Here is a 20,329-nt window from a genome sequence, read left to right on the forward strand (position 1 = left end):
TGCTGAATGTGGTACGACTCGACGAACATCCACCAATGGCTCAAGGGTTTACTCCAATCTTCTGACCTTATATTTTAAGGAACACAATCAGTCACAGAAATTAACTCAAATTCTAAGACTCGAATGCACTATTTATAATAACGTGACAGCAATCATCAGCAGCTCAAATCTGCTTCAGGATGCAACAAATACCAAAAATGTCACAGCCTCTGATGAGGCTGCAGAAGTCAAAGGAACAGATGGTGAACAAGATGGTCAAACAGAAATATCCCGCTCACTTAAATTGCCAACGACGCAGACGAAAATGGGAACTTTTCGTTTTTTTGGGGCAAGCAGATTTATTGAAACAGAAAATGGACAAAAGACAACAGCAAAACCGAGTCCGGGAGAAGCTCATCCCAGTGAGTCTTTTTTCTAGCCTCGATTTTCAACAGGTCAGACGGCACTGGGCACTGACGTCATTTTCCCAGGGAACTGGATTCCAGGTCATACTTGGTGCCGGATTTACCCCGACTTCCGGATACACAGGAATTAAGCGGTAGAACGGATCTCAAAAGTTGACCCTGCTTTACCAGAACGAAAACTGTTTTTTATTATCTGGATAACTCTGCTTTAGCCAAGGTTTATAGAGCTCGTTTGAACCTTCTACCAACTTTGGCTAAACTCACTTAGTTTCCCCTTATTAAAACTGGTAAAAACGACTGATTTGAACCGTAAGACCCAATTTTACACACAACATAAAAGGTAACATCAATTGCTTTGTTCGAAGTGGAAATATACGTGGCTTTCAAGCTATTTCACATTGAATATACATAAAAGAAATTTTTTAACTCAAACCGTTAGCTTATTGTCCTTTAGACCCCAGAATTTTAAAGGTATACTAGTCAATGACTGGCAGACTGAATGAGGGAGTCCTAATTCACCAATTTTGCTTTGATATCTCAATCGTAGCCAACACCTCCAATGTCACAAATCCCGAAGGTGTAACATTTGCAGCTGATCAAAGCGCAATGACGGCGGTGAGGCATGGAGTAAAAGTGACCTTTCAAGCACAGCTTCAGGAGCAAAGAAATGGAAACACAAGATTTGAGCTCGCTATAAAAGACTGCTATACATCCCCAAACGCAACGCAACGCAACGCAACGCAAGATGGCCAGCTTTTCATCAAGAGCGGGTAAGAAAGGAACGAAGCATTTGCTTTAATATCAACATTTATTTCGCTGTAGGCATTGAAGTTAAATCTAGATCCTTTTCCAAATGAACAATTGATTGAGGCAAGGGTGGTACGTATATCAGGACTTTCCCTGAGGGTCTCCCAGGGGTTGGGGGACGGAACAAGGGAACATGGCTAATTTGAACCGGGGAGCAGGGGAACAAAGACAAAATATCTTAGGGAACAAGGGAACTTAAACCATTTTAGGGATCAAAATGCTAAGAACAAGTTTGGAAGTTATTTCGGGAACGAGGGAACACTAGCAAATTTTTATAGGGAACAAAGATTCCCCTGGGAGGCCCTCTTCGTTGTACAGGGAAAGATATTTTGGGCGCAAAAATTGATTTAGACGCAGTCGAAAGCAATTTTACAGAGCTCTTTGAGTCCACCATGTTACTAAATGTAGACTCAGCAACTAAAGCCCGCGTGCATGTACTGTGCTTTGTTCATATTAAACAAAACTTCTTAAAGTGCTACTGCGATCAAGAAATCACTTTCTATTTTCCTTCAAATTTTGAAAGTGTGATTGCTTGACACCTGACTAACACAATTTTGAGCTTTGATTTTTATCCAAAGGCTGTTTACTTTGAATGTATGTTACTCGCGTTCAAAACTGACCGATTGGACCTTAGAGGGTTGGATCCAGGGAGAAGTGCAGTGACGTCATTTAGTCACTAGCATAAAATTTCAGCGTGTAAATGCAGCTTATTATATATGCAAAACACGAGTTTGGAAGTCTGAAAGCCCGAAACTCCCGTGCTGCATATATAAATTCAGCCGCGTACACACGAATTGCATTCTTATGCTAGTGAGTCTTTGATGTCATTTTCTCTTCGATCCAGCTCTCTCAAGTTTTAAAGTTAGTAATGGTGGACTATTATTGGTCATAGTAGCACTTTAATTTTGTTTGGTCTCCTTCTAAAGCTACCATTTTAAACAATGAGGCAGATATTCATTTGGTATTTTAAATAACTTATTGTTCATAAATTGATCTTTTCTCAGTTGCGAGATCAAACCAAGGCTGTGCAACTTCATATTTAAACGCCATTCCCTGTCACAAGAATTCAGCTTTAAGATCGTCAAATCACACTTTAAGGAGGCCAAAACCTTGTTCATTCATTGCACATTTGTGCGCTGTGACGGTCGTGAACCAAGCTCAGCGTGTGCTGTGGGTTGTAGAGGAACCAGGAAAGTTATGCAATTTAAAAAAGGCGATTTAATTCATTCTACTGTAGGACCTTTTACTGGGGAATTCCCAGAGAAAGGTGAGTATATGAGAAAGAAATAGCTAGAAACCAAAGTGATACCTTTTGGAAAAACAGTAGTTCTTGTGATGATTTTGAAAATAGGGAGCTTTAAGCACGTACGTTTTTTGGACGCGAACGGCAACCGGAACAGAACATTTAGCGTGCCAGGACAGTGGTGTCTCCCAGATTTTTATACTACCGGTAATCATCCCTTATGGAGAAAAAGATACTTAGCAACGCAAGTGTGGTTGTGTGAAGACAAGTTAAAAGGGAAAACAGCTCACTCCCGGTTGCCGTCCGCGTCTCAAAAACGCATGTGCTTAAGTTCCCTATTGACGATGATAACAATCTTTGACCATGACAACGGTTATGACAGGGGAGCAGGGGTTACGCAGTGGTGATAGCACTCGCCTGCCACCAATGTGTCCCGGGTTCGATTCCATATGTGGATTAAGTTTGTTGGTTCTCTACTCTGCTCCGAGGGGTTTTTCTCCGTGTTCTCCGGTTTTCCGCTCTCCACAAAAACCAATTGATGGTTTGCATATGACGTCACGGCGGCCATGTTGGTGTACAGAACAATGCGGTAAAATGTCTTTTGGGAATTTGACTCTATTATTATGCAAAAACTTGTGAGGCCATTTTCTATTGTTCTGTACACTAAAATGGTGGTCTCATCACGTGGATGCAAACCAGGAATATTTGATTTGATTTGCGTGAGTTAATAGCCCACCTTCGATATATTAAAACTCAGTCCTAAACAAAAAGCACCATCTCGAGGCTCTGGGGAATAAACTCATACAAATCCTTACATTTATTCCCCAGAGCCTCGAGATGATGCCTTTTGTTTAGTATTGAATTTTACTATATCGAAAGTGGGCTATTTCATTAGTGTCTGCGATTCGTGCTTTAGTGCTAAATCCATCGACACTTAAATAATAATGTTTGTGTTGTTATTATTCAAATGACAATGGCGATAACGATGATATTGAAGAGAGAACAAGGATGAACTGTATTTCAATTTTAACAGCTGAATCAAATGTTGCCGGTTTTTCTAAAGCAGGGAAAAGAGGGCAGTATATGGTAAAGAAGCGAATATTGTTATAACCACGTTAAACCTGCACCAACAAAAACGTAACAGGAATAACATGAACCAAGAGAAATCCGTGTATATTTACTCATATTTTTAAATCTCAGTGACAAGTTCTGGTAAAGTTGAATGAAAGATTGCATTCTTTACCTTACCCCTAAATACCATAAAGATCTCTCTTCAGCCACTTGATTCTACCTATTATTACGTAACTTCCACTTGGTGACTTAAATATTATCCACAAAATGTCGTCAAAAGAGTACGCTGTTTTGGTTTTCTTTTTTTCGAAATGACCTAGGACAGATATTTTTGTGTCATGCGAACCAACCTATACAGCTTATTCTATTATTCTAAAATGGCCGCTGATTTATTCGCATACAAACTGGTCCTTGTTGCCTCGTTCAAAGATAAAATATTCGTTTGAATTTTTAAGCTTAAGAACGAGGCATCAAGGGCTAATTTGAATAAAACAAAAGAATATTTAAATGGAGGCCATTTTGGGTCAGTCAATCAATGCATTTTCAAGTTTCGTCAGTCATTTAATAGTTTCGCCTCTGGTTTCAGCTCTTTCTGCGGCAGAATCAAGAATGTTGGTTACCGTTACAGCAATGGTATTAATATTCGCTGTCATTTGTGTAAGTTTTCTCATCATATACTGCATTTTTTGTCGGCGTCGAAAACATAAAAGGAGTGACAGATTATTGGAAAATGAAGCTGACGCCAGCGTTCTCCAGTGCGATACAAGTCCTGGTTCGAATTGTTCGGCAGTGTTCGAAGATTTAGCCGTGAAGTCATCGGAGTCTACAAATGAAAATGACACTTATGCAATATTGGGTGGAGGGAAAAACGTTCTTAACATGAATTGGACAAAACTTTAAGGCCCGTAAGCAAATGAAGAAGCAGAATATTGACTGGTTCATAAGGTCGAGACTTGGAATGCATCGAGAGGACGTCCATTTTAGCGCTTTTTAAGTGAGCATCTGATTAGAATAGAACTTCTTAAAACTATGAAAAATTATTCCCGTGTATTCTTGCGCTTATTGTCGCCGTCTGAATTCGTTTGCCCTTCGTTATGATTGGTTCATTTGATTGCTAACGTGGTGATTGGCCGAAATAATCAAATTGATTTTCGTTTTATGACACTTCTCTTACTTCGCACATTAAAATTATACATCATTTTCGGCCGTTGCTCAGAAAATCTGAAATGTCAAAAATTTGGAGAATGCCTTATAAATGTACTTTTAAACGTTTTAATCGTTTGTAAATGGTATTTCATTTGGATTTTAATAAATGTGGACTTCAAACAAAATGAGTTCTGATGAATTAGTCTTGGTCATACAAAATGTCTGAGCGGTAATTTGTGCTCAATAGCTTCAGGGCATGTGCCTTAAGGACGGTGCCTACTAATTCAAAGGTATTTTTACCCCGTTGCATGATTATGCAGGAAACGTAGGTCTTAACAAGTCTTATATTGAAATCCAGAAAGAAAATTGGGGGTAACCACGCATTTTTCAAAGATAATTGAAAGCAATGTATGGCGTTCTTTCTCAAATTGAAGCCTAATTATCTCTCAAAATTGCATGGTTACCCCCAATTTTCTTTTTGGATACCAAGATCGGAGTACTTACCAAGATCTACTTTCTCCGGATAGTTTTAAACCGCGCAAAAATATCTCTGTATTAGTAAGCATCACCGATACGAAACCCGAGTATTTCGAGATGCGCAAAACATATGCACAATATGCGCTGTCCTTAAAGGACGGATTTGCCTTCAACGACCTTCAACAAAATAAGAACTTGCCATGCGCGCGCCTTATGGAACTGATGGTGCGCGTGCAATCAATCCTTCTGATTTCACGTGAGTGACACAACAATGGAAATCGATTGAGAAACGTCATTTGCATATGTTTCAGCTCAAAACTGGTTTACCGTGAAGAGCTAAACCTCCAAAATGGGAAATTGTTTCGCATATTGCTTCCAAACTAAAGAAAGTTCATCAATGTCGAAATCCAGTGAGACTTCGAGTGAATTGATGACCGATAAAAAAGTGGAACGCGCAAAGACCGCTCGAATTAAAAGGGCGGAAAAGATGCGCAGAAACTCACCAATGGTGCGGAGAAGATTGCTCAGCCAGAAGAAAAATCGTGTAGCGCCTTGTCTTTTTGACGTTGCTGAGGAAATTAGTGATAACTCCCTTCCGAGCAGTGCGCACTTCATCTATCCCGTCTCGGGATCTTCAAACAGTTCTGTCCGATCCAACAGTAGCGACGGTAGCTTTGGTACTCGTAGTGGATCTTCATGTGTTTCTCCAAGCTACGAGGAGAACCCCTCAAGGGAGACTTATACTTTGAGTGACGGATCAAGAAATAGTGACTCGTCATCGGACTCGACTTCCTCCTCGTCCACACAGAACGATGTCTCGAGAGCATCAAGTGCAGAGGTTAAGCCAGGTATAACCCAAGGGAGACTAATCATCGTACAGCCTTATCGCAGCTTTTCAGGATCTTACGATAGCTCATCTTGCGAAAGGATCCACAAGGAACAAAAACTCCCAGCAGCATTCGGCTCCTCATCAGATGCTAGTTCATTCGATTCCTTTTCAGAAAACATGGTACAATTTGATAAGTGCTCTAGCGAGGAGGACTCCTGTCGAGTCTATCCTACCATTACGAATTAATTATTGCTTGAGCTCGATTGCACTTTTAGTGCGAGGGCGAATTTGAAAGTCCCTCCCAACTCCGTGCTGTGCTTTGAACTTCTTTGCCTCGTAAGTCATTACACTACACAGAATTGAAGATACTGCAAGTTGATCATTCAGACAGTAATGAAAACTTTGAAACAGGATTATTTTGAAGGAGAAAGGAATCCTAAAACTTTGGTCGTAAGACTTAGAACATGTTTTACTACCGACTGTACCCGTGCATGGGTCAATTATCCGACGAGGATAACACCGGGAATGAGGGCATACAGTTGTACTTCGTTAACTGTATCAAGAGATTGCGGACGTTGATTATAGGTCAATCTGTATTTAATTTTACTTTACTTTTACAGGGAAAGAGTATATCAAGTAGCTGATTCACGATGAAACAGGAGGCTGACAGCTACGTTGTTATTTAAAACTAACAAAAATCACAACTTTAATGTTAGTCTCCTGATTCATCGTACTTGTGCCCAAAGAAAACTGTAAAAGAAAATGCCTTTAAGTGCGAAGTTAGATAGATAAGATACATAACGTTATTTAACACGGTAAAAATCCCTTCAGGATACAGTTGAAAACACTCGGAAATCTTGTTGTCAAAATGAAATTGAACTACCATTAATTAAAGGAAATAATTTTTACCACTATCTACCAAAGCTGCTTTTAAAGAATACCATGCATCGAACGTATTGAGCTCGAGCGTTCATTTCCGATAACCTGATGCAGGAGCCCCAAATTAAAAGTATTCAGGGGAAAATTGGCTGGCAGGTCCAGTGCGTAGAGCAAGAGTTGGCAATGGGGTCTGTCGTCGAAGGTAAACGACATTATCCCAACCACTCTATTCGCTCGGAAACGTCCGGTAACAATTGCAAATGATGCTACGCAAATAGCGACAATTAACAAGGATGGTCTGAATGGTTACAACAAAGATACCAATTGTATTAAATGTAGCAAACAGAGTTTCAGCCTTTTATTGTTGTAATGGTTGTCACATTTGAATTAAAAAAAAGAATTGTTTTAAACATGTGTATTCTCTATATAGCTACAGTATGAGTCGTGCGATTCCTTAATTTAAAAGGACCAGGCACGCAACTATTACCGCAGATCTTGTGATTAAATTGATTCAGAAACTAATAGGCACAAAGAAATGCACAACGAAAGGTAAACGAAATAGAGTTGCCGCGTGGTATCTGCCTTTTAGAGGTCGAAATTAGTGTTCCCAATTTAAAAAAAAGACAATCAGCTCCATATTTTATCCCCCATATCACCCCAACCACCACCTATAACAACAAGAAGACGCCCATAATAGTCGTTGTCATTGAATTAATTACAGAAAACCCTTTAACTTGAATTGCGAACGGGACCCCAGCTTGCGTGGCAGGCGTTCGGAGGGGAAGGGAAAGGGAGAACCGGGGGGAGAACGAGGATTGGCGCGACATCCTCGTTCTCCTTTCCCTTTCCCTTCGAACGACTGCCTCGCAGGCAAATGGAATCTTACCCCATTTCAAGTTCCAGTTCCAGTTCCAGTGCCAGTTCCAGTTTTTCCTTGTAACGATGCTTGACAAATACTGCGAGAAAGCTGGAGCCAAATTAATACAAGATGGCGCCCAACGATTACCTGAACGAAATGAGGCGGTATTTCGAAAACAACTCGAGAACTAAGGACTTTGTCGCTCACACAGCTAAGGTGGGTGCAGGAATTAGCCTTCCAGTCCGTTATATGATAGTTGAATTTGATGTTTCGCGTTTTTCCCTTTGTTTATTGTTAAAAATGTAACATCTGATGATGGCCAGGTTCATTCTGTAGCGTGGAGTTGTGACGGAAGAAGACTGGCTTCAGGCTCATTTGACAGAACTGTTAGCATTTTCGTTTTGGAGAAGGACCGTTTAGTAAGTAACGATAGTAAATATTAATCCCAAGTTCCTCTCTTGTAAGGTACACTGTACACTCGTCTCTACCAAAGGTAAAGACACATATTTTCAAATTTATTGTTTTTTCTCTTCAGTGTCAGCTAGCATAAAAGATTCGTTATGCTTTGATTTTCCTAGACTAAAGAGACAAATCACAAAGGTCATGGAGAGAGTGTTGATCAGCTCTGCTGGCACCCAAATAACTCTGATTTACTGGTGACAGCATCAGGTGATAAAACAATCAGAATATGGGACGCCAGAGGTAAGTATTTTCTCGATCTAATTTTTAATTCAATGGGCATTTTTATACTAGAGATGCATAATCTGTCTATTTTGTTTTCCATCTGGTGAAAAGGCAGGACGAACTATACAAGATGCATAATTTAGCTGGGACTAATTTCAGCAAGCAATTCTCATGCATCTGTTGAATAAGTCTAGTATAAAGACGCGCACAAGATGCATTATATATATTAATGCAATTAAATGCATCTGGTTGAACTATCCAGTTGAGTGCGTCTTTGAAGATATGCTAACAGGGATAGTTTGTCGAGAAGCATTATGCAGCTTGTGCCTGTCCTTATACTGTATACCAACCACACAAACTCAACAGACACATAAAGGAAAGTTTGCCCCAAGTTCAGGGCAGGTACAAAACACAGGTCACAAGCCTGCAGGTCATTGTTTTACCAACACAGAAACAACTCTAACCATTTGAAAATGGCAACATTAGGCCTAAAGGCTTTTGTTTTTAGGCCTAATTAAGGTTAGTTTAAATGAATGTTTAGAATTCTTTCTGTATTGGTTAACAGTGACCTGTGACCTGTGACTTGTGACCTGTCTTTTGTACCTTCCGCCCAAAAAATCACCATCCAAAGTGGTTGCTCCATAGTGTTTTTCCCTGTTTGCAAATGCTTTTGTCAAATTTGTTTTGATAATTTCCAACTTGGCAACCACTGAACTAAAGAAGTCATTGTTTCAGCAGCCAATAAACCTCATTGATAGTGGTGGATGAAGTCACGGGAAATGATGCTGTTGATCATTTAACTGACTCTCTGATGGACATGTGGAATGACCAACAAATATATAGGTGGACCAATGTCTGACTGTATGACTACCTGATTGCTTGATTGACAGATGAATGTGCTGACTAAGTGATGAAATATTAATGATCTTATGACTAAGTAACAGACTGTCCAATTGATTGATTGATTTTTGAGGGATGTATGCAGTAACTCAATGAAATATTGAGTTTTTAATGATTAATTTTTATACACATTGAGTTTTCCAACGTATGCTGTACTCGGCATCTTTGCTTGACTTGATTGATTTTTTTTTTATATTTGTGACCGACCCATTTCTCTGTCGAATCCTATTGCCAGTTTTTACTGTCGCACCATCATCAAGACCATCAAACAAATAAATTCAAGAATCAAAGAGATAAAAGAAGATGAATATTCAAACAGTCTCACAAAGGTTCAAGTCTGTGCGATGTTTCATGCGGGAGATATTTGAAGAAGTGTTGTACTCAAATTTATAAGGCTTTGTATGGAGACACCATGTTTGTGTCCCTGTGAGGGGTGCAAATATGGTGGCCGGAAGCTATCAAAAACATATGTTATCAAGTTTTGTAGCCTGTAGTCATCTTCTGAGGGCTCATAAACATCTATATGAGTACTTATTCTCATAGAAGGACTGTCCAGATTGAAAAATAATTATCAGCCGATAAGTCACTTTTTTAGCCTACGTGACAGCTTTCTCAGCCACAATTTTAATATCATGTCTTACAAAAGCTTAGAAATTCAACCTTGCTTTATCACAAGACTAAAAGTCCTACATTGTATCAAATGGGAAATTTGTGTAAAGACAAGTCTTCAGTTGTTGTACATGTAATAACTAACTAAACTAAAATCTCGAAAGGATTGATAATTCCTTATTTTTAATTTTAATGACGTCACGTGAAAACCAAGAATAATTTGTCTATTTCCAGCAAGCAAGTGTGTATCTGTTGTAAATACCAAAGGAGAGAATATCAACATTTGTTGGAGCCCAGATGGTAACACCATAGCTGTTGGAAACAAGGTCATTGTCGAATACCGCACAGACTAGTTTTTTTCACATTTGACAGCATATGGGGTGAAAGGTATATAGCAAAGTGTGTGAATGCCAGGAATCTTGAAGTTTTGCCAGTAATTTCGGTGAAATACAAACTTTCTCAGATACGTGACCCATTTTCCCCTGAAGTGGCCACATTGATGAGTAAAATCATCTGGCATTAGACAGATTGAAATCTATGATTGAACAGTTTAAAGGTGACATAATTTTGTAGTGGACCTAGATGTTGTTAACACACTCATCCTCTCAGGATTGAAGGGGTTAAACAACCATGTGGGCAGGGCCCAGCTGTTCAAAAGCTGATTAACTTAATCAAGGATTAGCATAAACTTTTGTTCCTTCATGCTTTCAACTTTCTGGTGAAAGTTTCTTTTGCTTTTTTTTTTTTTTGTTTTTCAAGATTGACTTCTTCTGATATAAATTCTTGCTGAATATCAATGTTGAACAGCGTTTGGGAGTAGAGAAATAAACTCCTTCATTAATCTTTAGTGGGATTACTTTAAATCGGCTTTTGAACAACCAGGCCCAGTTGAATAGTTTTTTGCATTCACACTGCCAAAAAAAATTTTAATTTACCGTACAGGCCTTATTTACTTTTTGTTGCTGGAAATTAAAATTACATGTAACAAGAGTCTCTTTTTTTTTGACAATGATAGACATCATTTGCTTTAGTCATGTTTCTTAGAAGAATAATACATGTACATGTAATTGATTTTTTTGTATTGAATCTTGTAAGTTGATGAAAGGCGCATTTCATGTTTTCGATATCTATTATAAGGATCAAAAGGGCATGAACATCCCAAGTACATGTAACTGATGAGGCTGTTTTTCAAGTTTGCTCAAAATTGGCTGATCAAATGTTGTCCTGAACCAAACTTCTTCGGATAGGTGCTTCATTTTTGAGAACCTGGTGACTTATCATCATATTCATCATCATCATCCTCATAATCACCACTGGGGACCTAGTAGTAAATACCTTATGGCCATCCCACAAACTGCCTACGAAACACTTGAAAGGGAGCAACTACAGCTGTATTTGGCTGTTAACAAAACTTATTGCTATATGGCTAGTGTTTCTGGCCGATATAATGCACTCTGTGATTGGCTAAGAGCAGCTAAGTGGTAAGGCATTATTCTCCTGCAATGCCAATGTGCCGATTATGTATTATGAAAATTAGTTTACTTCTTCTTTAGAACTGTTCTGTTAGCATATAATAAATGACTTAATAAGCTTGGCCATGTTTTGTTGAACAAGAGACCAAACACACCGATACGGAGAAAGAACCGTATTTAATTTGACAAGACAATTTGATCTAAAATACGAAGAAATACGTTGGGACTTGACCTTACAAATGTTCGAAATGAACAGAAAATTAATGCAAGTATACTTGGAAACCAACTGAAAACTCTCTTTGTGACTGAAACGTAAGCAGTGTGTTCATTTAACCTAACTCATAAAAACAAAGCTGAATGTTCAGCGACACAGACCCTTCGTTCGTTACAGCAAAATCTCAAGCCTTGGCCTAGCTGTATTGACTGAGCGATACAGCAAGGCCTCAGTTTGAGATTTTGCTGTAACGACCTCACTCTCAGTTATTAAGTAGTCAGTTGTGAAGTTGCATTATTTTGGAACCACCAAGGACAAAGCCAGTTGATAGTAAGACCTGGTTGTAAACCCCGAGCAGCCACATACAAATCTCGACCACACCACCTTCTTTGTTAGAATGTTGTCCACATTATGTAACTATTAACAGCCTTTGTTAGACTTAGAAACAATCTGGTTGAATTTTTTTTTTCCCAGGAAGATCTCATAACATTTATAGATGCGAGATCATATAAAGCAAGATGTGACGAACAATTTAAATATGAAGTAAGTAAATGCTCACTATTATAGTTTTTAACGCATTCTTGCTAATAATTGCTTGCAGCCTTCGTGTGTTTCTTGGATTATTGATGTTTGTGATTAAATTGATTTTCATTAATCAATTCACCTTTATCACTCGGCGGCCATTTTGGAGTCCTTGGGGAATAAAGGCTTTGTCTTTGCATTGTCTTTGCCCGTCCAGCCTCACATTGAATGAGAGGTTTGATGGGCAAAATCTTTTGTTTGGACATTGAGTGAGGTGGGTCTATAGCATTTGACTGCACATGTGTTTTTTCATTGATTTGCTGTGAATTATTGTTGGTTTAGCCTCTAAAAACAACCTCATTTCATCCAGTCCTTTCATGTGAACACATGAGCACAACAAATTGACCGGTTCCCAACTGAGTACCTTTTTAGCTCAGTTGGTAGAGCATTGCACCAGCATCACAGGTCTTGGGTTCAAATAATGTTGAAGCCACCTTTATTTTTCAGGAGTGTATTAGAGTCAATAAATCTAAGCAATTATTGCTTACATTGTCCAGATGAGTTCAAGGATCACTTCTCCCTTATACTCATAGGAACCAACAAACTCAATCCTTGCATGATCCTGAGTTTCAAACCAAGGTCACGTTGATGGGAGGCAGTGCTAGTGCCACTTCTCCCAGCCAAATTTAGTGCAAGAAATTGTGAATGACTTGAATTAATTTTAGATAAATGTATTAAGACATTACACCAACAATTATTAATGTGATTTCTGGACTTTGACAGGTGAATGAAATATCATGGAACAACACAAATGATTTATTTTTTCTTACAAATGGACATGGTTGTATCAATATATTAAGGTAAGGTAGAGGCAGATCACTAAAATTAATAATCTTCTATGTAGTTTTTAGTTGCATATTAATTACAACTGCAATCCTCACTTATGAGACAACTCTTGACAAGAACATGAAAATGTAGTCTATAAGACAAAAGTACCAGTACATGTATAAGACAAAAAAGGAACAAAATGTAGTGCTCCGGGTTAACAGTTAAGGTAACGGCTAAAGACATTTGGACAAGTATGCTTTTGTATTTTAATCAAGCTGCAACAAGCACAGGCTCTTTGAATTTAACAGTCCCAGTGAATGAGCTCTGGAATAATTTGAGTGAGTCAGCACTAGTGTCACTTTCAAGCACTGAAATGTGGAAGGGCATGAAGCATGGCAAATGTAATAAAACCACTGTCCTTGATCAACTGTCTGCTGGTATTTTCTTCTGTCAGTCCATCAATAAACCAATCAATTAATTAAACATGTGAACAATGAAGAGCTTACTGTTTATACAGGAACTTGCTTATAGATGCATGAGGGTTTTCATTTGAGACCGGAGGCCGGTGGTTACAATTTTACGTCCGGTAGTCTCATGCTATAAATTAATTTTTAAGATTTATTGGCTTTCTGTTTTTTTCCTTTTTGAACTTGAGTATCTCAGGAAGTCATGGACTGAAGAAACATAAGACAATCACGCCAAAAATCCTTCAAAGTAACAAGAAGTCACATCACCTTATTTTGGAATCATCAATCAGATGGCATTCTTTTTCTCTAATCTCAAGAATGTAAACAGCATTTCTGAGAGTTTTGAACAGACCTCCTATAAGTTTCATTCCCTTTATGCAACAAGCAATCTGCCTTACAATGGAAAATAACCATGTCCAGTACTTTCATCATGAAATCTAGCACTAAACCCTAACCCTAAGCTATCGAAAACCCTGCATGCATGTTTATGAGAGAACTAATCTAAACCAACTAAACTCTATGAAAGTAGAAATTACTGTATACATGTAACATAAATCCTTTATAGTCCAAGTATAAAACTAAAACAAAAAAATATATTTTTAAATATCTTGTTGTTGCAGTTACCCGGACTTAAAGCTACAACAGACATTGCATGCTCATCCTGCCAACTGCATATGTATAAAATTTGATCCAAAGGGGAGGTAAGCCTATCATGAGTTCCAGAGGATGCAGAGGATCCAAATTTCTTCAGTTTCTGTATTTTATTCAGTTGCCCCACTATTTCTTATTTTTTTATGTATTAAGCTTGGAAATGGTTTGTATATTGAGCAACGTTTGTCTTCAATTTAGCAAAATGAAAAAAAGAAACAATAATTTATGTGTGCTATTACATGTGTTTTTGAAAAAACAAATTTGTCTTAAGGAGGCTCGAAAGGGTTTCAACACTTAGAAGACTCTCTGTTTAGATCAAATAACACTACAACATTGTGTCACGTAACAGCAATGTTATGGTACCATATGAAAGACTGATTTTTTCCAAACAAGGTGTGATCATTATTGTGATGTAATAAGTTACCTTGGCAACGGGAAAGATTAGAAGGACACGATGAAACTTTCGTCAAAGTTTAAAAAAATTCTGTCGAGAGGATTAAAAGCTACCTTTAAAAAATCACAAAGGTGGCTCTGAATCCCCTTGACAGAATTGTAATTAACTTTGCAGAAAGTTTCATCTTGCCCTTCTGATTACTTTTCAGAAATAAAAAATGGGGGTCACCAAGGCAAAATAATGGGTGTTTTTACAGGGTTTGCCCGTTGCCACGGTGACATATTACATCACAATAATGACTGTATCTTGTTCAACAATAATTCGTGTTTCATTTGCTGCCACAATATTGCCAATACATGCTACAACGTTGTGGTGTTGATCCTTCTAATAAGAGCGTCACTTGCAAGCGTTGAAACTGGTTTGAGCCTCCTTAAAGTGCTACTATGATAAAAAAAATCTCTTCCTTTTTTGCTATAGATTTTGAAAGTGTGATTGCCAGACACTTGACTGGCAAAATTTTGAGCTTTGATTTTTACCCAAAGGCTGTTTATTTTGAGTGTAACTTTTGGATTTCACTGTCCGCCATTACTCGCGTTCCAAACTGACAAATTGGACCTCAGAGGGTTGGTCTCGGAAAAGTGATGACGCTTACTTGCCAGCTTAAACTTTCAGTGTGTAAAGCCCGAAACTCCTGTGCTGCATATTAATTCAGCCGTGTATACACCCTTTGCATTCTTAATTAAACTATTGAGTCTTTGACGTCATGTTCTCCTTGATCCTGTTCTCTCGAGATTTTGAATTTAGTAATGGCGGACACTTAAATAGGAAAATTCCATTTTTTTAGATCAAGGCTTAAAACTTGAGTCATTTAGTTTATTTAACATAGTTTTGAAATCCAAAGGAAAAAAAAAATTTTTGGTCATGCCATGTCAGTCCAAGGTGACACGTCTTGTGATAAACGTCTTATGGAAACCCATAAAAATTCCTACATCATGATATTGTACTAAGCCTGTGTATCAAGTGCTAAAAGGCAAGTGCTAAGAGGGAAAGAGGGAGGCAGAGCAAGGGGACTGGGGAGAGGAGGGGAGGTCTCCAGGCTATTATTGTACCTCCTCACTTTTGTTTTCTCTTCTGCATCTGATTAGGTATTTTGCCACTGGAAGTGCTGATGCCTTAGTAAGTTTATGGGATTTGGATGAACTGGTCTGTGTTAGAACATTCTCAAGACTAGAGTAAGTTTAATGGATTTACAGTGCTACCATTCGAAATTCATCTTTCCATTTGTTCCTGTTCCGTTCTCATTTTCTGTTCACCATCTTTCCATTACATCTATAGCTGTTTTGCTGAATCATGTTTGTTTTAAAAAGCTTGATTTTTTATTTTTTAAAACACGATTTTTTTGTTACCTCTTGTTTATTTCATCATTAATATTTTGTTTTCTTTTTTACAAAAGCTGTCTTTTTGTTTCCTTTCTGTAGCTGGCCAGTAAGAACGCTAAGCTTTAGTCATGATGGTGAGATGTTAGCTTCTGGCTCTGAGGATCTTATCATTGATATCGTAAGTATTATTTTGCTGGTCGTAAGTGGCTTTTTTTAATTCGTTGTGAAATCCTTGTGTCAACTTTCGAGCAGTTGTTTACTGATCGAAATCTTGCCGCGAATTAAATTACTCACTGCTCACCGGTGGCTAAGTTGGTTGATAACCGAGCTGCCATTAGGGAGGTCTTGAGTCGACTCCAGCCGGAACAACACTCAGGGTCTTAAAATAACTAAGTCCTGAGAAAGTGCTGCTTTTGTAATTTCACCCGCAAATGGTTAGACTTTCAAGCCTTCTCGGATAAGGACTAATCTATAGATTTAGCCAAGCCTAAAAGTGGAGCTCATGTTTCTAAACCCAGAAAGCAATATAGTGTGTATGGAATTAGTATCAACCAACGAGTGGACTTACAACTGTATGCAAATCCTGCATTTTAATTGACTACGCGACTAGAGGACTAATAGTAATAGGCCATTCCGGAATTGAACCAATCAATAAATTGATACTATCACATCTGTCCACGTTTGATGCTTTTAGGTCGAACAGAGACCAAGAAACTCTAAAAATGTTTTAGGATTTCTTTAATATTCATAAAAATAGGCAAACAAAGTGATTTTCACCTCGCCTATTTCCAAATAGTAGGTCCATGACAGGATTTTCCAGTTGTCCCAAATCTGATAAAATTTTTTAAGAGTTTATATGGTTTTGGGGGACGCAGCCTCAAAATTAGAAAAGGTTGTATGGATTTTTTACTATGTTTTAATGTCCTGTTCGACCTAAAAGCACCAAACTTGGACAGATGGTCAATCTCAATGTTATCTTTCATGTGATGGTGTCAGTTTATCGGTTGGTTCAAATTTGAAACTCGGCCAGTTCCCTGCGCAATTCCGAAATGGCCTATAGTCCTCGAGTAGCGAAAAGCGTGACGCTTTATTCCCAAATAAATATTTCTTCAACTTGCATTTGCTAACTTTATTATTGCCTTTTCTGTCCGACTAGTTAGGTGACACTAAAACACCCTCAAGGTCCACGGGTCAATAGCTCTTGCGAGCTACGGGTCTAATTGTTAAATAATAACTGCATAAAGTACAAAATTAATGGTCATTACTGTATACAGTTTACAGTGATCAAACAGATCTAACACCTCTGAACTAACAGCAGTAAACAAACAAGCCTTGGAAACAATAACCAACAATTTTAACTAAAACTGTCAAACGACATTTTCCGTTTGACTGACAGTCTTTACTCCCTCTCTCTTCAGTTTAGAACAATAGCAGAAATCTTACTACCGGTAATTAAAAAGTCAATCCAACGGACCTGACGTCATAAACCAAATTTCTCGCATGGATAGATTTCCCAAGAATTCTTACCCATGGTCCGCTATAAACCGTAGGCCCCGTGTCACAAATATCTTCTATGTTCATAAGTTCCCTGTAGGACGTTAAAGAACCCACACACTATTCGAGAAGAGTAGGCGATGACTTCCCCGGTGTTGTGGCTGTCCTTTGTGAGTAAATGGGTGGGTATCATCAGCTGAATAGCTGCCAAAACTTCAACCTGCTCAAACAAATAAACAAACTCTTGCAGAACAATTTGGTGTTATAAAACGAGTGGATAAAGCTAAATAAACCCCTGAGAAGTTTTGAGAGCAGCAGCAGCCATTGTTCCTCGCCTTCGTGGACCTCACCAAAGCTTTTGACTTTGTGAGCAGAAGCGGCCTCTTCAAGATCCTCCAGAAGATTGGCTACCCTCCAAAGCTCCTGGCGATCATCACCTCCTTTCACCAGGAGATGCAGAGTACGGTCTGCTTCGATGGGGCCACCTCCAATGCCTTCCCAGTCAGCAGTAGAGTAAAGCAGGGCTGTGTCCTTGCTCCTGCCCTGTTCGGGATTTTCTTCTCGATGTTGCTCCAGTATACCTTTGTAGACTGTACAGGTGTCTACATCCAGACGAGGTCAGACGGCAAACTCTTCAACATCGCCAGACTCCGCGCCCAAACCAAAGCTTATGTGGTGCTCATACGGGAGCTACTGTTTGCAGCGAGGAGGGCCTCCAACATCTCGTAGACAACCTGTCCCACGGCTGCAAGGAGGTTGGGCTAACGATCAGCGCAAGGTGCTGAGTCCCCCCCCCCTCCCCCCCAGTCATCTCCATGAACAACACGGAGCTGGAGGTTGTGGACACCTTCACCTACTCGGGCTCCACCGTGTCAAGCTCGACTTCACTCGATGCTGAGATCAGCTTCAGGATCGGCAGTGACCTGTTGAGCGAAAGGACCCAGATGTGCGTGTACCAAGCTTGTGTCCTGTCGACTCTCCTTTATGACAGCGAGTCGTGGACGACCTATGCCAGACAAGAGCGGCGACTCGACGCAATCCACCTTCGCTGCCTTTGGCGCCTGCTGCTCATCAGGTGGCAGGACAGAGTCACCAACACCGAGGTCCTGGAGGGCGCTGGCTTACTGAGCATGCCATCATTGCCCATTCAGCGACGCCTTTGATGGCTCGGCCATGCACATCGCATGGAGCCTGACCGCCTGCCAAGAGAAATCCTTTATGGAGAACTTCGGGAGGGCGTCCATCGCGTGGGTCGACCGCTGTTGCGCTACAAGGACGTCATTAAGCGAGACTTGCGATCTCCACAAATCAACACCAGTGCATGGGAGGACATCGCCAATCACCGAGATACATCGCAGCAAAGTGTCAAAGCGGGGGGGGGGGGGGGGTTTCAAAGGCGGAAGCGAACGCTAGAGTCCAGGCTACATGCAAGAGAGCGGCGAGGAAAGAACGCGCAGCCTCTGCGCGTGTTTCCGCAAGGCACCCCGATAAAACACTGCTGCTCGTTTTTTAAACATTACATAGAAGCTTATTACTATGAGCGTCCTCCGTAACTTACGACTATAAGCGGCGAAATCAGATTGAATTGTAAGAGCTAAGATAAAAAAGCAAGCAGAACAAGACACACTAAACATACAAAAGGCAGCAAAAATAAAGAAATAAATGAATAAATATTGTTTATATGTAGAGAATCGGCTAAGGAAAAATGCTTTCACTAGATTTAAAAAGAGAGATAGTGGCAGAACATTGTATACTTTGATTTAAAGAGTTGAAAAATCTTGGACCCTGAAATCTTAAAGCAAAACGTCTAATATCAGGTCCATTTTTTGTCCAAATAGAAATTCCATGCTACAGTTTACGAAACATGATGAGACGGTTCCCATCCGGTGAAAACCCGCCTTTCGATTCCTGGGAGCGTTTACCTGTTTTTCACTGAAACGCACGGCAGAGGACTGAGACTAGTTGTGCATGCGCCTCCTGATTGAAGGAGGACTCTGACTAAAAAGCTTCCTTAGCAACCATTGTCTTTCTGTAGTTAAGTGCCACCCCCATGAAGTGTCTTAGGGTTCAGGGTTAAGATAATTGTCAGCTATTTGAAAACTTGGGAGTTGCATGTAAGCCTAAGCGAAAAGACCCAGGCTTGCACAACACACGAACCAACGAAAATGTGATTGCGCAAATCCAGATCTTAGTTATCTGTAATGGTTATTTTTTTTTAGGCCATGGTGGAAACTGGTGAGAGAATATGTGAAGTACCATGTAATGCTCCCACGTTTACAGTGGCGTGGCATCCTTCTAAGCCTCTATTGGCTTTCGCTTGTGATGATAAGGTATAGTTCTAAATCTTCAGTGGTCACCCCACTACTAAGTAATGTCCATTAAATTATTTCAAGGCCGAATTGTAGCTTGTCCCTTGTTTGTTCGTTAAAATAGTTTAGATTTGGATTCCAAAAGAAGCCTCAAATGATTTTAATCGTGGCGGTATTTGCGAAATGTTGTCCCACACGATATTAATTCGTTTACGCGTTTATTCCAGTTACGAAGTGCGTTGAGCTAAGACGGTCCGTTTGTCAGTCGAAAATCGGTGGGTGAAACTTCACCGTCGTTTCCGTTCCTGAAAGATAGCTTTTTGCTTGGTCCAAGTTTCACTCCGTCCGTCTTCTTGAAGTGTTAAAGTGTCAAAGTCAGTAAAAGTAACCATATAGTTCAACTCAAATCAACGTGTCGAAGCGCACTATCACCTGGCAACAATGATACCTAGAACCTTTGCAGGGGATTGTAACATCTCTAAGATATAACAATATTGTATTTTGTTTTCCCAGGATAAACATGATCGAGATGCAGGCACCGTTCGCCTCTTTGGATTACCTGCCAACGCTTCCTGACCCTTGAGCATAACACTTTCTGATTGTAACCATTCCTTTTAGAAATTAAACTCTCACTTTTAGAAGCCAATGCGAGTGTAACTTAACGTATTATGTCGATAGTTTGTCAATCATA

General features: G+C 39.5%; 3 protein-coding genes across 3 annotated transcripts in view; all 3 read left to right on the plus strand.

Annotated features, from left to right (window-relative positions):
• LOC138037365 (uncharacterized) overlaps positions 1-4,425 on the plus strand; it is a 5,700-nt gene extending 1,275 nt beyond the window's left edge. Inside the window, exons 2-5 of the mRNA XM_068883302.1 lie at positions 1-401; positions 952-1,174; positions 2,216-2,478; positions 4,112-4,425. The exon at positions 1-401 is cut by the window's left edge and continues 184 nt beyond it. Coding sequence (XP_068739403.1) covers positions 1-401; positions 952-1,174; positions 2,216-2,478; positions 4,112-4,425 — 1,201 coding nt within the window. The remainder of the gene's footprint in view (positions 402-951; positions 1,175-2,215; positions 2,479-4,111) is intronic.
• Positions 4,426-5,545: 1,120 nt separating this feature from the next.
• LOC138037366 (uncharacterized) lies at positions 5,546-6,223 on the plus strand. Its single transcript, XM_068883303.1, has one exon. The coding sequence runs from the start codon at positions 5,546-5,548 to the stop codon at positions 6,221-6,223; it is 678 nt and encodes a 225-aa protein (XP_068739404.1).
• Positions 6,224-7,799: 1,576 nt separating this feature from the next.
• On the plus strand, positions 7,800-20,284 carry LOC138022768 (THO complex subunit 3-like). Its single transcript, XM_068869717.1, has 11 exons — positions 7,800-7,931; positions 8,039-8,134; positions 8,294-8,417; positions 10,143-10,234; positions 12,069-12,137; positions 12,900-12,976; positions 14,032-14,112; positions 15,602-15,688; positions 15,935-16,013; positions 19,549-19,659; positions 20,152-20,284. Exons 1-11 carry the CDS (start codon positions 7,845-7,847, stop codon positions 20,212-20,214), a joined length of 966 nt encoding a protein of 321 aa, XP_068725818.1. The 5' UTR covers positions 7,800-7,844; the 3' UTR covers positions 20,215-20,284.
• The last annotated feature ends 45 nt before the right edge of the window (positions 20,285-20,329 follow it).

The sequence above is a fragment of the Montipora capricornis genome, chromosome 2, assembly GCF_036669925.1.
Source record: "Montipora capricornis isolate CH-2021 chromosome 2, ASM3666992v2, whole genome shotgun sequence".
Lineage (NCBI taxonomy): Eukaryota > Metazoa > Cnidaria > Anthozoa > Scleractinia > Acroporidae > Montipora > Montipora capricornis.